General features: G+C 43.5%; 1 protein-coding gene across 1 annotated transcript in view; it reads left to right on the forward strand.

Annotated features, from left to right (window-relative positions):
• GLB1L2 (galactosidase beta 1 like 2) overlaps positions 1-18,064 on the forward strand; it is a 949,835-nt gene that overhangs the window by 549,052 nt on the left and 382,719 nt on the right. The window contains exon 9 of the mRNA XM_078681819.1: positions 10,458-10,542. Within this exon, the coding sequence (XP_078537945.1) occupies positions 10,458-10,542 (85 nt within the window). The remainder of the gene's footprint in view (positions 1-10,457; positions 10,543-18,064) is intronic.

Raw genomic sequence — 18,064 nt, forward strand, 5'->3', positions numbered from 1 at the left:
TCTGTGGGTGTGAAAAGAGATCTTGTAGAGCTGAGTCAGGGACTCAGTGTACACAGCATCCCAAGGTCCTCAGCCTATAATGGTGTTAGCTTAGTCACATAGGCACCCTGCAGATATGCTTCAATAGGCATCATTCATAGAGGAATGTCTCAAACAACTTACAGCGCTCAACTGCCAGCCTTGAGTTATCGACTCAGCGAGATTGCTGGGAATAACACTTGACAGGAATCTAAACATGCAGAAACATATCAGTGCCGCCACAAAAGGAGCAAACATACAGATGAACATTATGAGAAAACTAAAACCCTTCCTTCCCGCTAATGAATGAATATTAGTCTTATAAAGCGCAAACTTTGCCCAAAGGCGTCAAGGCTAATGACTTTAAATGGGCAGTAGAAACTCTAGTAATCCCCAGACTAAATTATGGGAGTGCAACTCTCTGCAGACTTTCCAAATCTACAACGGCCCCCCTAAGATTCAGCTGCCAGGCTCATCATTGGTACTAAAAGAAACTGCCACATTTCCCCCAAACTTAGAGCTCTCAAATGGCTACCATTCGAATTAAGAATTCAACTAAAAATCACTTGCATGGCTCACAAACCCCTTCACCACAAGACCCTGAGATATCTGTCCCAGAAACTGGAGCTCTCATGTGGTGACAGATCCTTCAAAAGTTCCACCACTGTTCTTCTGAAACCACAAAGATTTGCCAAAAAGAAAACATACAACCGGGCCTTCTCTGGAATCGCCCCAAGGATCTGGATTGCACGGCCCCCAGAAACCAGACTGAATCCCTCTACTACCTCTTTCAAGAAAGAAGTAAAGTTTCTACTCATGAGCAACCTTGTTTTTTTGTAAACTTTATTTTGGTATTTTGAAATGACAATGCACATAAAACAGTACATACATCACGAGGATATATCATAGAGAGATAGATATCAAGCGCTAACACAGCTATGAGGGGAGAACATTCATTACAAATAGACAGTAATTCGCCCCGTAGGATAGTCCAAACATCAGATAGCCGTATATTAATAGCAATTACATAGGCATAGCATATATAGACATAATAGTACAGCACATCCCTGCTCTGTGGCATAAGTCGTGAGGGCAAAAAAAGCTCCAGAGGAAGTTACTTTCGGGTGTATGAAACAGTCCAAGCCCATATCTACCAATAACAAACACATTACCCCTCGACCTCCACATTCGGAGTGCTGCGGTGGGACTCTTCTCCAGTAGTCCCCGTGCCTGTGCGCAGCACATAGTCCTGTAGTGGACCCCAGGATCCTTAGGCCTAGACGTTAGTGGATATGAGTCTGCATATATTTCAGTCTGTGCCTGACAAAATAACATATCCGTCATCCATTCTTTAAATTTCGGAGCCCTCCCCCAGCGACACGCCAATCTCCGCTGAGCTAGCAGCATAGCAATGTCCATGAATTTCCTACTTCCCTTGGGTATGTGCGCAGTATATCCCAATATCATTATAAGGGGGACCTTGTCCAATGGAACACCTATCATAGCTTCCAGGGCCTCGTGAACCTGTACCCAATATTGCCATATACTGGGGCATTCCCATGCCAAGTGTAAAAACCCCGCCCCCGGGCATTTACATCTTTCACAGCGATCATTATCTTCGAGTTGAAACCTATATTTCTTTGCTGGGGTGTAATATATCCGCTGTAGAAATTTGTAATGAATTACTTTTAACCTACACCTAGGTGAAATGTGACCCGTAAGTTCACAGCAATATTTCCATTGCTCATCCGTTATCTCTTTCCCCAGATCTGTGCTCCATTGTCCTCGAGCCGACCCTTCTACCCCCTGACTTTGTGCCCTAATGCCACTATATATACCAGACACCAAGTGTGTGCCCTCTGTGGTGCATAAAACAGTATTCAGGGGAGCCAAGCTTTCAGGTTCCTTGGGGAAGTCCGGGAGTATGCCCCTCATTCCTTGTCGTAAGCGTGCATAATAAAAAACCTCCAAGGGCGTGGGAGTGCTATCTTGGAAAAAGAGCGCCATAGTACGAAATTCCCCCTCTAAAAACAGGTCTCCCCAGGTAGTGAAGTGAAGACGCCGGCACATGGTCTGAAATCCAGTTTCTTGTAGCAGTACTAACCGTGGGTGGTATGCAAGGGGCATACGCGGTGCATATAATAAGGAAACCTGCTACTCATGAGTATACTTACATGATCAACAAATCTGGCCCACATCACGGTTGTTGTCCTACTTTGTTGTAAATGCCTATGTATTTTATCTTTGCGCATACACCTCTGTACCTATCTATAGCAGGACATAATAAGGGCATACATTGTACTTTTGTTCTAGGTTTCCCCCTGTAAAGCGCTCTGATACCCGCAAGCGTCATATTCCCGCTATATAAAAACTTCAAAATAAATCAAAATTCATGTCTTTGGATAAGTAAAGTGTTTGGTAAAAGTCCTTAAATTGTGTCACTATTTATTCATCTGCAGTGATCCCTGTCGCCCCTATAAGTAAAACGGTGCATATTCTGTTATTGTTCTGTTTGGAGCACAAGGTGTTTGTTTGCATTTTACCACATTTGTCTCCCAACCTCCCCCCATATAATTTATGTTGTAGATGGAGTAATACATATACTGCTCTAAGTCCAGGCATATGCTGCAGCTCAACTTACACCAAACCTTGGGTGCTTCGGTATGTTTATGGATGGCCCCTAGTTCTTTCACAAATGGCTCCAACTCCTCCCTTTTCTCACGTTAGAGTCGTTTTTTCATTGCCAATATAACTGTCAGCTCTCCACTGATCATTGTCTTCATTGCTTCCCAGAATGTCTGTCGCACCTACCTGGTGTTTTTATCCATTAGAAAGTAAGAGATAGCTTTATTGTCCACCGTCACATTTTCTGGCCATGTAATTATGCTATCCCGTAGCCCCCAGGGTCCTAACACCTGCCTTATCCCTCCTATCTGGAGGAAAGTAGACAACGGTGCATGTTCTGACAGGGACATGGGTCCTATGCGTACATCCTAGACTTGTGCTTGTACAGTTGGGGCACCCCAAAAATATCTATGCCTGCATATGGTTTATGAGCGGCTGAGAAATTGTTATAATCTCTGAGGTCGGCGCAATGTAATGTCTTTAGGTCAGTGAGCCACAGGGAACAAATGGGGACCCCGCCCACAAAATCTAGCTTTGGGCCTCAATCTCTGGAGCGCAGTCCTGTGCAGGCTTTGTCACCCCCAAAGCTCCGTGGCCGCCATTTTGGATGCCGTGTGGCCCAAGAGGAGTTGTGTTCAGAATCAATAAGTAGCCCCACTGTCTTCTCTAGGTTTGGGGCTATCTGCAATGACTCCCATGGAAATTCATACACCCCAAACGCTATTTTAGGCCCTGTAATGTCTCATGTTGCCAATATCTTCGCCAGCTCCCTCCCTTTCTTTAGAAGAGGGAGCTGGTACCAGGCCGACTTTGTTTTTTGTCATTCTGTTCTTTAAAGGTGAGATTTGTGCCCAAGTGACCTGACATTCGGTGATAGTTGGGGTTCAAAGCTGTCAAGGTTTCCATCAGGAAGCCAGGTTTGTACTATTTATTGCTGATTGTTATTGGCAAATAAGAGGAATTCTGCCTTGGATGGGTGGCTTTTCAGGTAGGCACTAGATATCCAGGTCTGGATGAGCTGTTGGATAGCTGGAGCAAAGTAGACTTTCAGGTAAAGTGGTGTATCGTCTGCATATTGGATGAATCTTAATGCTGTTATGATGGTATTTACAATGGCTAAATTCTTCTACTTTATTTTAAAGTCTATGTTCTAGTACAGAACAATCAAGCCAGAAATCCAATGTTGGCACTTCACATCAGATTTCATCTCTTCTGCCTTGATTACAAGTTAGGTTGAATCCCATGTAGAGATTCCCATTCTGCGCGGAATATAATCTATTACGAGTTAAAACCACAGAAAAAACGGTGATATTATGCATGCGATTCTCTATATCAAGTTGCGTAACACATTTACTGATGGAGCAAGTGGCAAATATTTATGGTTCTGTATTGGGTGGGAGTTGAAGTAGTGGAAGGAAAGAGCTGTCTAGGTTTGGAGAGAGAGGAGAAAAAAAAGTTCTGGCCTATAGGACTATAGAATGCTCAACCCGCTAGCCAGGGAAAAACATCAAGGTGGAGCTAGGGACAAGAATTCGGTTCAGTGTTTTCTCCTTCACCCGGGGAGTTCGGGTGGGTAAACTAGGGCAGTCGTGATGAGGTGGAGTGGAATTCAATATGTAGTTTCTCTCTGCCTGACTGGTAATCAGGGCCTTGAGGGGAGAATGTGCAGCTTCAGCACTTGTTGGTCTTTTATCATTTCAGATCTAAATTTGCGACTTTCTGTCGAAAACCTGTGCTACTTGTCTGAGAGTGACATTTGCTTCTATGACATTACGGTAACTGAGGACCAGAGAAGCTCACGTGCCTAAATTGTCCAGTTTGTGTTCCACTTTTGAGCAAAAAAATATTTTCACCACTAGCCAAGTTGAGCATGGCGCCCTAAGTGCATTTACTGGTGAGGGTGCATTATACAGGTTACCTTTATGCAGATTATACACAACAAACCTACGTTTGCAGCCCTGCCTTGAATAAAGTTAAGAAAAGCGTCATCATTTTGGAGGAAGAAAAGAACTACCAGTTGAAGACCATCACCTTTTTTCTCCAGTCCCAAATTGGTCACCGAATTCCATGCTTTGGTGTTTACTTATGTGGTGTGCCCGAATATTAATATTTATTAATAATAAGATGGATGGGGATACATATCTGAACTACATCCGTCCCAAAGTTGAAATAGTTCCAAAGATTCTTCTACCTCAGTATCCCTTTAAACCAATCAGAGTCTGTGACATATATTTGAGAGCTAGCACATCATTGTGGCTTTGTTGGGTTCCTAAGTGGGTTTGACCTTCTACACTCTGTCACTTAAAGTGCCTTTTACTTCCACCTGCTTATTGGTTACAGGGGTTTTAAGGGCTCATTTACTCCATGCAGTTCTTGGGTTAAGCTTACAATAGCAGCTTTCTATGGGGTATGCTATAAATATGAACAGCAGACACTTCATGGAAGACTATAGCAAAAAACTGTTAATAGAATCATTCATTCGTTTTATCAGTTATATCTCGAGCGGTATACCTAAGAATGCAGTGAAACATGGCAATTCATTATTTGTATGGTAAACAAATCGAGGCAGTCTGAAAATTTAGGGATAGAGGTGCTATAGTACTGTTCGTAAAAAAACATTTGCAAATTGCAAACCTACTTTTTCCATAATTTAGCAACCAGTAATTTACTTGTGAACCAACCTATGTGCTATTAGGTTGGTTCATATAATGAGGCATCGAAGGGGGTGGCAGAAGGACTTGCCTTTCTAATATTCATTAGGGCATGTCTTAATTTTCATCTCCCTCCGATTGACTCCATTCACAGGGATGGTGTCCTACAAGAATCAGAAGAACACCATCCATGTAAAAGAATTTTAAAAATGGATTTTTTAAATCCATCCTAATTTCGGGAAGAAAAGGGGGTTGCTTTAAAACAAAAAGTTTTCCATTTTGAAAAACTTTAGTGAAAGTTGGATGTGGTCCTCTGGTCCACTGCCCCTGAAGCTGACACTTTGGGAGTTTGTGATCTATCAGTGGTTTGCAACGGTAATTACAGTCCTAAACCATGATATTCGCTATTTGGAAAGGATGTCCAAAACACACCCCTTCCAAATAGCAAATTGGTAACCATTTCTAAATCAAGTTAGAGATTCAGAAGAACTTTCCTGAAACTGTAAAATAATTTAGTACATTAGAAAATGTTTTTTTCTTAGCTGCATAGCGAATCAGAGGATTTGCGAGTAGTAACATCTTTATACATCTGGCCCATAGTCTTGAAAAGATATTAATTATGTACAAGGGCACAGATCAAACAGAGGTTAACATGGCAAGCTTGAACCTTTTTCACATGACAATGTTTCTCTGTGTTTCGTACGGATCACCTGAACAGTTTTAAGGCTGGAACTTCCCAAAACCATAGCAGAAGGCTTTTTCCTGTACACGACCAAAGCGCAGAATAAATGTGCCAGACAGAAACAAATATATATAATGTTCCCCATGCTCTGGGAAAAATACGCAACTGTCATAGTAGTTTGTCAAATGAAAATAATGCTGACCGACATTTCAGGCCCTCACTGTTGGACTGGCTGGCACTTATTGTTTTTAGTGTAACTGTTCCCACCATGTTCATACCACTCATCCTTCCCTACCCTGCAGGTTGCCACTATTCGTTTTCGAGCTCTACCCCCCCACATAATGTTTGTTGTGATTGGTTCGACCACACTAGTGTGAGCTTTTTGTATGTTATTTATTTTTGTTGGGATTTGAGAATGGGCTGTGTGTTGGAGAGGTAAAGTTGTCTTGTATAAAACAAAACTGATTAATTTGATTTTTTAAAGAGGCTCGACTCAGAGACATTAGTTCCTTGACTAATGTTTTATATGTGATGTGTGTGAATTAAAGGAAAACGAAAACTGAGAAACCACATTGGAGGAAGCAAAATCATGGAAAACGAATTTTAAGGAAATACAAATACAATTAAAGAAATTATTTTAAAGGAAATGTCATTTTAAGGTAACATCCAAAATTACATTAAACTTGGGTGGGGTTTAGGTCTAGTATGGAGTTTTGGGTTCATGAATGTGTAATGTTTAGGGTGATGGGTGATGAGGAGTTTTTAGCGATCAGGAATAAGTGGAGTGTGTGCATAGAAAGGGTTTTTTAGGGGTCGTAGATGGGTAGATTGTAGAGGAGGTGAGGGGTTTTTAGGGTTCATGAATCAGTAGTGTTTAGTTGTGTGAGGTGCTTTTAGGATTCTGGGATGGGTGGGGTGTAAGAGTCAAGTCAAGTCAACTCAGGAGATTTGTATAGCGCGCTACATACCCATAGGGTCTCAAGGCGCTTGATGAAAGGTGGGGAATTACTTGTCGAATATCCAAGTTTTAAGTTGCTTTCTGAATGCTAGGTGGTTCTGAGTAAGGCGAAGGTTAATGGGAAGTGAGTTCCAGGTTTTGGCTGCCAGGTAGGAGAAGGCTCTACCTCCCATGGTGGTTTTGTTGATGCGAGGTACAGTGGCAAGGGCTTGGTTGGAGGATCGTAGCTGACGGGAGGGGGTGTAGAAGGACAGTCGTGTGTTGAGGCATTCGGGTCCAAGTTCGTAAAGTGCTTTGTGTGCGTGGGTTAGGAGGCGGAAAGTAATCCTCTTATTTACGGGGAGCCAGTGGAGGTTTTTCAGGTGACCCGAGATGTGTTCGTTACGCTGGATGTCTAGTATGAGCCTGGCTGAAGCGTTCTGGATGCGTTGGAGTTTTTTCTGGAGTTTTGTGGTGGTACCGGCGTATAGGGTGTTTCCGTAGTCCAGGCGGCTCGTGACCAGTGCGTGGGTGACCGTTTTTCTAGTTACGGTGGGGATCCAGCGAAATGTTTTTTTGAGCATGCGAAGAATGTTGAAGCAAGATGATGAAACGGCGTTGACTTGTCTGGTCATCGAGAGGGAGGAGTCCAGGATGACGCCCAGGTTCCGTGCGTGGTCCGTCGGGATGGGTGCTTTTCCAAGGGCCTCTGGCCACCAAGAGTCATCCCAGGCGGAGGGGGAGGTGCCTAAGATGAGGACTTCTGTTTTGTCTGAGTTCAGTTTCAGACGACTGTGCTTCATCCATTCGGCAACTTCTTCCATTCCTTCGTGTAAGTTGGTTTTGGCGGTGTTAGGGTCTTTGGTGAGTGAGAGGATCAGTTGAATGTCGTCAGCGTAGGAGATGATGTTGAGATTGTGTTGGCGAGCGATGTTCGCAAGGGGGCTCATGTATACGTTGAAGAGGGTGGGGCTGAGTGACGATCCTTGTGGCACGCCGCAGATGACTTCAGTGGCCTCTGACTTGAATGGTGGGAGGCGGACTCTCTGGGTTCTTCCGGTGAGGAACGAGGTGATCCATTCCAGTGCTTTTCCTTGGATACCGATGTTTCTGAGGCGCTGAAGAAGGGTGTTGTGGCAGACTGTGTCGAAGGCTGCGGAGAGGTCGAGGAGGATGAGGGCGACTGTGTCTCCATTGTCCAGAAGAGTTCGAATGTCGTCAGTTGCGGCGATGAGGGCGGTCTCTTGAGGGGTTTTAGGATTCATGGATTGGCAGAGTTTAGGGCTGGGGAGAGTTTTTAAAGTTCAATTATGGGTAGTGTTTGGAGTGGTGAAGAGTTTTTAGGGTACAGAACGGGGTGGAGTTTAGGGTAGTGAGGGGTTTTAAGGATTTAGAGATGGATAGAGTTTAGATGTAGAAAGTGGTTTTTAGGGTTCAGGGATGAGTATTTTAGAGTGAGGAAGAGTTCTTACGGGTCATGGATTGCTGGTGTTTACGGTCAGTGAGGGGTTTTTAGGGTTATGGTATGGGTGGAGTTTAGGTGTGCTGAGGTGTTTTAAGGGGTATGCGATGGGTGGGGTTTTGCTGTAAGAAGGGATTTTTAGAGTTCAGGAATGGGTGGAGTTAGGGGTAGTTAGTGATTTTATGGTTTAGGAATGGTGGATTTTTCGGGTAGAAAGGGCTTTTAGGCTTCAAGAATTAGTGTAGTTGAGGTGTGTTGATTGATTTTAGGGGGTAGGTATTGAGGGTGTTTAGGGGCTGTGAGGGTTCTGCGATGGATAGTGTCATCGGGTGGTGTTGGACAGCAAATTAAAAACATCTGAAGTAATTGTTTGACAATGTAAATGATATAAATATGAAATATTGTCCCATGATTTAAAACACTGAAATAAATATCTCTGACTGTTTCTAAAATTAAAACCTGGAACCATTGTATTTGCAATTAAAAAATGAGCACTAAAAAGCCAATTTTGACCAAAAAAAGACATTCTATGAATTGGTTTCTATGAAAAGGTAAATGCCATTCATTCAGTCCAGTTAGTCCAGAATTCCGCAGCCAGGCTGCTGTGTAAAATCCCTAGGACAGCAAGTATTTCCAAGCACCTTAAAGACCTACATTGGCTCAGGGTTGAGAACCGGATTCGGTTCAAAGCCTTGACCTACATGTTCAAGATCAGGGCAGGAACCGCTCCAAAATATTTGCAAAACCTAGTCAGGCCCTACTCCCCGGTACGAGATCTTCGCTCTTCAAATGGAGCAAACTTTGTGGTCCCTAGATTTAAACTGGCCAGAGTGGGAGGGAAATCATTTTCCCATCTGGGTCCAGTCCTCTGGAACTCCCTTCCTCTAGTTTTGCGAAAAGAGGAGAATTTTGCCAGCTTTAAGAAAGGCGCCAAAACCTGGCTTTTCAACAAGTAATTATGGTCTTTTGGTTTTTCGTTGCTTTCTGTGTTGTTTGGTCTCTTAGTCCTGGCGCCGGGAAACCCTTTGTGGGTATCTGTGCGCACTATAAATGCAAAAAATAAATAAATAAATATAAAATAAAAATTCTTGAAATTTCCATTAAACAGTTTTGATGAAATGGTTTCTCAGTAATTGTATTCATTCAAATAGTTTTTCTTTGAAATCACATATAACTGTGACGACAGGGAGAGGTTCTCTCAATTTTTATGGGCCAGTATCCCCCGCAATTGGAGATTCAAAATGTATCCAAATACAAAGCAAGTATCGGGCACATTTTTATGTTTGTATTGTCATTATCACTGCATGTGTTGTATGGGCTGGCTAAACTTAAAAATGTATTAACAGCTACATAGAAATCAGTAGGCATCCTACATTACGGAAGAAGGCCATGTAACCCTGTGGGCAGTAGTGAAGGCTGAAACATGTCAACTCAATAGGATGAATTCTCCAGCCATATATATGTATGATTTTAACCTTGCCTGGTAAAAGTTATTTTAAAAAAAAAACAATAAATTATTGATTTTGTTTTTCAAGGGAATTATAACCCCCCAAAACACTTCCATTCTCAGATCCCACAAAAGATAAATTAACATGCAGTGTGCTCCCACTAGTGTGGTCGGGCCCATCTGACAAACACAATTTTGGGTTGGAGAGTCTGATGATGAAGAATGGCACACATTGTAGGTGGGGGCTATTTTTTTCAAAAGAATAATTATTATTCCTCAGAGTAAGACAACTTAAAAGCAACTTAAAAGTGATCATAGCTTACTATTCTTCATGTGTGTGTGTTTGAGATGTATTTCTCAGGGAGGATATATTAGTAACGTTTAACTCCTCTCTCCCCTGTCTTCTGTGTATATGTACACTCTGAGTTGGCCACTCTTTCCTGATTTTCCGATGCTATATTCAGTGTTCTCTTTCAAGGATAGCTGAACTAGTTACTCTTCCCCGCTGATTGCGAAGCCTAATGATAACTCTTCCTTATTAAATGTGCGGCAGCTATTTTCTTTATCCTAACACTGTTGGCACTGTTTACACTGCTCTCTTTAGTTGAGTCACTCCTTTGCATGTTTTCACCCAGGGAACTTTGCCAAAGATGGTGATGGAGTACTGGACAGGCTGGTTTGACTACTGGGGAAGTGATCATCATGTGTTTGATGCTGACCGTGAGTATACCTCCATTATATCCTTGTCATGTCTTGTGTCACCTTGTTGGCTATGTATCTCAATGCCTGAAAGGAAATGTCTTTTTGTGTAGTCACCCCCAAGTGTTTATATTGATGCTGCCAGTGTTCAACTCTGAGAGTGGACTGAGGCCTGCTATCCAGACCGCAGTGCAGGTGCCCTGACCTTAAAAGAGTATTAAAAGAATTGGCTAGACCCGATTGGAAATGCCTAACTGACCTGTAAGCCCCTAGTAAGAGGTACCATGCTACCTAGGACATGTAAGTTAAAGGGGTACCTTAGTGCTTGCAGCACTAATTGTGTACCCTGCAGGTCCCCCAAGGAAAACAAGTCCCCCAATCTGCCACTGCTGACTGGTAAAGCAGTCCTGCACTTCTAGCCCGACTTTGCCACTGAAAGCAATGGCAAAGTTACCACTCTGCCGGTACATGTGTATATGTCATTCTTCTGGCAGACCTACTGAGTCCTAAAGGCAGGGTCCAACATATGACGCAGGTAGGACATGTACTTTACTTACCATGGCAGTAAAACGCGAAACAACAGTTTGTACTGTGGAAAGATTGGTTGTCTAATTGGCAAGTACAGGGTTACACGCTGGCCCTTTAGTTGTGCTAACTCCTGAACGGTGCGACCAAAGTGGGCACTCCAAGGTATCAAACAACTTGTTACATTAAGCCTGAGGTGTATCTCAAAGTCAAAATGAATGTAACTAGCTATAGTGTGCAGCTTTAGCAAAGCTGCCACTTTGTTTCTCTTAATACTTCTGTGGCTTACTGGGCACACATGGACTCTTCTGCCTTCCTGGAGAGACGTGCTAACGACTCTCAGGATGGAGAAAAATGAGGGATCCCGTGCCAGGGTTGTCACCTCCCTCCTCCAGGGAACCACTTGGGTGTTAACCCCAAAGGCAGGCTTCAGAGGTAAAACCGCCTTTGAAGGGCAGATGTGTATCACCTGGGGGAATGGCTGTCCAACTGTTGAAGTAGACAGGCTGGCATGGGAGCAGAGAGTGGAAACCAGTTGCCAAACCAGTTTCCCAAGGGGCTTGTAGCCCTAAGGTAGCCACACCCTGGGGTTGGCCTTGGGAGGTCTCCACATTTTGGGAGTGGGCAGAATGGTGTATCCTGGTGTAGCCAGATGCCTCACTCCACACGAAGTGGTCACCAGATGGGAGGGAACCTGGTAGACCATTGGCTACAAACCGCATCCTGCCCTGAGGACACTTTCCAACCATAAAGGGCGCAACCCTGCCACCGAGACTTCAGATCTTTACTGACTCGGAAGAAGGACCAAAGAAGAATTGCCCTGCTGCATGAGGGACCAGCAATGAGAGACTGCACCAACGAGGACTGCACCTGCTGGCTAGGTGCCTGCTGTATCCTGCTTGAGGAGAAGTTGCCACCAAGAATCCAGTCAAACCAAGAGAACTCCAAGGGCCAGCTGACTGGCCTCATGTTTACAGCAAAGGAACCCAACAACTGAAGAATCCTGCTGAGGCAAGTTGGTACCCAAAATCTTCCAAGTTGCTACCACTGCACTGTGCAGCACAAAGGACCAAGATCCGACACACAGAGTTGCAACTAGGTTTCCTCAGCCCTGGAGTGCTGGCGTCGAGTTGCTGGGACCCTGAGAAGGGAAGTTATTAACCTAGGAAGGATTGGCCTGGGACCGCGACAACGGGTAACTGATAGTCCAGCGGCAAATGGACTTCAGGCAGACCAGAGTAGACTTTGTGGGATATCGACTCTGCAACTAGGACCCACTCACCATCTTCGTGGACCAAAGAATCCTGCAGGAAGACCTCCATTGACTGTATCACATACACAGAATCATTGTAGCATCTTCAGCATCCTTCATCCCTTGAATCAGGACCCCTCTACTGGAATCCTATACAACACGGATAACATGTCTGGATCTGCTGATTGACCTGCTCCCTTGCAAAGGTAACTGTTCTTGAGGATCTTGCTGGTCCCCCTGATTAAATCCCTGCTGGAGTTGGTCGCTCCAAGTACCTCTACCCAACCGCATTGACACTTAAGTTTTATTGAAAATGTTTCTAAGTGTCCATTTCGTTGACTTTGTTAAGGCTTGTTTGTGGTTGATTTAAATTGCTTTGATTTATTATTGCTTGTACAATCTATACCTCCGTAACCATCTGGTGGTTCTTTTTCATTCTGCTGTCCAAATTCTTATAAAAATACAGTCTATTTTTATAAATTGGTGTCGGATTTTTTGAGTGTCGTGTTGATTTCTTCTTCAGTTGGTTTGGTCCTGTTTAAATGCTTAACACTTATTCCTCTGTGTAAGCCTTGTTGCTCAGTGCCACAGCTACCCGGGGTTGACCTGAGGGTTTTACAAACGAAACCTACTGGACCCAAAGGGGTTGGTGGTGTATTACACTGTAAGGTTGCACAACCACACCATATAATACACCTCATTTCCTCACACACCACTTGAAAAGTCTTGTTTTATATCAAACACTGTGCCAATCTCCTAGACCAATGCTTCACAAACATTTTAGAACCATACTGACAAACTTTTGCACCCCACCTTGCTTTAGTGGAGATGAGGCAGGGGCAAATAAAAAAAAAAAAAAAGTCATGCTTTTTTTGCATTTGTTATTGAATATCAATATCATTTCACAAAAATCTGATCTATTTCTCACAATGAGAAATGTGCGAAGGGTGTCCTTGTCTCCGATATCTGTTGATGATGGCAGTGACGCCTACGTCAATACCAGTCATTTTCAGGTGCAAAGAGTTCGACAGGTGGGGTTTGTTTCGAAATTTGGTTTAAATTCCTACCATTGCCAAAAATCCAACTGCACCGATTTACGGAGATATGAAAGGGAGCAGCATCTTCAAAGCTTCAGTAGATTGTGTGGTAAAATACCGACTCTTAAGGGCCTGTGGCACTGTAAACTGTGCCACCTACATGTGGAATTACAGAATCGGTATATTTACCGATTCGGTAATTTACCGAATCGGTAAATTTACCGAATCTGTAAAATTAAGGGCCCTACATCTCAAACTCCAATTACCGGTCGGTAACGGCCAAATTCGTCCGTTACCGACCGGTAATTGGCGACCTACATATGGCCCTTGGTCTCACTGTGACTCAATCTTACTTATTCAGTCAGCCTCAGTCATTCTCACCTAATCTCTCTCATTCTCATTGATTTACTCAGTCAAACTCATTCGGGCTCACTCATACTCACTCATTGACTCATTCTGTCTTACTTAGTCTCACACTCACTAAGACTCACTCAGACTTGACTCACTCAGTCTCACACACAGTAACATTCAGTTACACTCCCCGTCATGCTCCCTTCCTCATTCAGTCTCAGTTGTGCTCACTCTTCTTATCACTCATTGTTCTCACTTTGACTCACTATTTAACTGACACTCTTACTTTTACTCACACATACATACATAGACACACAGATAGGCTCACATTTACACACTCTCTCTCACAGGCACACACTCACACGTACATGCACAGTATTTAAAAGCATTTTTCACTTACCTTGCTGTTTGTGAAGGTCCTGTTTGGACTCCTGCTGCTTCTTTCAGCTTCAAACTGAAACCTCACACCTACGCTGTCGCAGATTCAAATTTTCGTTGTCTGCTCATTTACCCCAGCCTATTTCACCTCTGTGATGAGTTGGGAAAGGGTGGCGTGACTGGCTGACATGTAGCCTTGGGCACTTAAGGGCTTAAGCTGCTATGTTGGTGGCTAACTTTATCTGTAACGCTTTAGCCCACCACAGATTAGGAGGCACTGAGATGTGCCAGGGGCTCATTGCAGGGCTAGGGGGTTTCACCAGTCCTGGATAATCTCGGATGGCTAGTGCAGGCGCCTTTTTGCACCCGCACCAGACATCAGACATTCTTTCTAGCAGAGCTGTCCTAGGCTGCTGCTAGACGACATTTTCTTTTTATACCAAGAGTAAATAAAATATTATTATTCACTCTTGGTAGGAGGGCCTAGAACTGGTGCCCTAATGGGAAAACCGCCACTACCTCGGAGGAAGCAGGAAATGAAATCACCCACACCGTGAAGGAACCAGAGAGGGTGGGAGTGAAGAAGTTTGTGTGTACAAAAGCATGTATGCTGCTTTTTAAAAACTATTAATTACAGTTTAATAATCCAATGAATAATAAATTACAAGTATGCTTACAGTTGCACATATCTTGAGACAAGGCAGGTGCATCAACCATAGCCAGTTATAGCTCCTCCGAGGAATCAGGAAATTAAATTACCCATTTTCTGCTTCTTCAGAGGAGCTATAATTGGTGCAGGCTCAGGTGCCCATCTTGCCTCAAGATATCACTGTAATTATTATTCATGCTCTTATTGTTACTGTAATTATAATTTCTAAAAAGCATAAAACTTGTGTTTGTACAAAAAACTCTACATTCCCACCTGCTCTGGTTTCTAGCCACCCCACTCAAAGGTGTGGGTACTTTAATTTCCAGCTTCCTTGAAGAGCTGTAATCGTTGCAGCCTGATGGGCCTGCCTTGTCTGAAGATATGCATTGTAAACATGTTTGTAATTATTATGGATAGTCGTATTTTAACTGAAATAGTTTTTAAAATGTAGAATGTAATTACAGTAAAAATAAGAACACGCATAATAATTACAAATATGCTCACTTTCATATAGGCAACCAGGACTATCGTGACCCACCAAAAATCAGCTTACGACCCACAGTCTGTGAAACGCTGCTCTAGACGGTTTATTCTTCTAATATAGAAAAAACTGATATACCTTAAACAATTATTTAATCTGCCTCACTAAAAAAATGACAATCAAGTAATAAAACCATAAACAACATACTTGAACAAAATAGTAATGTTATTTGCACAAAAATATCTAACCTAAATTCACAATACAAACGCAAGCACAATGCAACAAGAACAAAAAAAACTGAAAAGGAAACAACTTGATAGTATCCTTTTGAAAGCATTCTTGACAGAAACAAATGAAACACACAATTTAGTCAATCCAACATTCACTACTAGACAATATATAGTCAGCGTTTTACTAGCGGTAAAAAGTAAAGATGGTAATGAATGTGAACTACACACATTGAGGTGTATGCTAGGTAGTATAGGTCACTACTTAAAACCTTTCCCCTCGCAAAACAATCACTCTCAGCAAAACTAAAATTCTTTAAAAAAAAGAAGGAAAGGAAAATTAAGCAGACGAGGTAGAAGCACTTGCAGATGATGACATAGAAAACCTTTAGACTCTACTACCCTAGATAACTCAACAAGTTTTCTAAACCTATTGTTCTCTTCCAGGAGATACTCCTCAATAGTCATAAGCAATGAATAATGCCCGCCCATGTGCGGGATCCCGGAGCATATAGAAAAAAAAAAAATATATATATATATATGTGTGTGTGTGTGTGTGTGTGTGTGTGTGTGTCTGTGTATGCGTGACCAAAAAGTGCCCAGCACTCCCATGACATACATATATACATGTATATAATAACCATACATATTCAGCCTAACATATTTCCAATAGGGCAACATGCCAAAATTACATAGGTTTTTCTTGCATAAAAAGTCGTATTACACAAAAATACTGTAATAGAAAACATACACTGAAATAGTGTCATACAAAAAATCCTTTATTTTCATAAAGAAAAGCAGGTAATAGAAGGCATTTGGCCTAAAGGCTGTATAGGTGAATAAACATCACAGTACTTAAAAAACTGGCACCTTGCCTTTAAGGCTTCCAAGAGCTTGGACACCGTGCCTTTAAGACTTCCAGCAGCCCCTCTGCTCCCATCATGCACCACAGGTGACAGTTAGGTCAGGTCTTTTTTCCGGCTCCTTCTGTGAGGATCCTGGAGCTTGACAGTTTTTGATTATTTTTAGTCAGAAATGTTTTTTTTCTCTCTTTACTCGACATTTTTGATTGCTGGTTGATATTTATTTATCTTTTCTGACTTTTTTATCATTCTTTTTCTGTCAGAATGCCATCATTATTCCACAAATGTCCATCTTGTGGAAAAAGATGGCTACATCTGATCCACACTCTGTGTGCATTGTTTGTTTGCCTTCCTCTCATAAACCTGACACTTGTAATTACTGTCAGCAGTTTTCTAAACGGACTCTTAGAGACAGAGAGAGGATTAGACTTCATACCATGCCGAAGAGAGGTAAAAGTCATCGTAAGAGTGTCCCTGGGAGTAGCCAAGGCCCTTCTTCTCTTCAGGAACATCGAAAATGGTGAAGATCTAACTCTGCAGAGTCCAGGAAGAGACAGATTCCTGATTGCTCGTCGTCGGCGTCGAGATCGCCGCCGAAGAAGCATCTGATACACTCTTCAGTGTCGAGGGACAGATCGCCGTCGAGACGACGACATTCTCCCTCTCACAAAAGTAAGTCGACGTTGAGACATACTTCAGGCTTGAAGTATACTGGTCCGAGAGACCTGATAAACACCCGTTGACGTCGAAACATCCGTCGACGGCGAAGAACACTCCGCCACCTGCTAGGAGGTCGGCATCAACGGGTTCGCCGGCAAAGACCCTGCAGCGAGCTTACGGACTGCGGCGTCGAGATCTCCGTCGCAGTGGAGGCGCTCGCCGTCGGGACAACCGGCGCCAAAGAAGCGCTCAAGGCGTTCGACGTTGAAATCTCCAGTTCGACGACGAGGGCGTTTGACATCAAGGGCTACGCCGAGATCGCTGAAACGAGAATCCTCCAACATCTCACCGCCGAGGAAGTCGATGTCGAAGGCGGCGCCAACGGTGTCGTCCAGGCATCGGTCGACGTCGAGGGGCAAATATCCTGTGGCAGTGTCTGAGGAGGTTGCAGAGGGAGAGAGGTCGATGTCGACGTCACGACGGTCGACGTCGAGGAGAGCGTCATCGTCCCCGGGCCTTATCATTGTCCAAATTTCACTGGAGGGCTCTCCGGCGCCACCCAAGAAATCACACCCTTTTAATCCGTCGCCTAGATGGCTAGAAGGGACTGGACATTCTGTAAAGGGGGTGCTGATCATGGAAATCGGGATTCGGATTATTCTCGCACCTACTCACCATCAAGAGTTACCAGAAGTCTGCCTCCGACTGCTTCATCGAGGGTTTCGCCAAAAAGAACCCTGAGAAGATCTAGATCTCCTGTCTCCCACCATACAAAATCACGGGAGCGATCTTGTTCACATTACACTTCCTCTCCCAAAAGGAGGAAGCGAAGATCTCCAACGTGGTCGACATCTACCAGATTTTCTATCAGACATTACTCTCCTACTCTGTCGACAACACCACCTTCCAGAGTTTCCCCTATTGATGACATAGGGACTTTCAATAATGTCCTCTGCAGGGGGGCCAAGAAGTGCGGCATCACTATGTCGGACGTCTGCTCCTACGGTCTCCACATCTATTAATTTTGAGACCCTACATCATCCAACATCTTCGAGACCTCTGCTACCACTGGTCCCAGGCCTCATGGAACCTGCCACTCAGACTTTCCTAACACCAGCCT

This window comes from Lissotriton helveticus, chromosome 3_1 (genome assembly GCF_964261635.1).
Source record: "Lissotriton helveticus chromosome 3_1, aLisHel1.1, whole genome shotgun sequence".
Taxonomy (NCBI): Eukaryota; Metazoa; Chordata; class Amphibia; order Caudata; family Salamandridae; genus Lissotriton; species Lissotriton helveticus.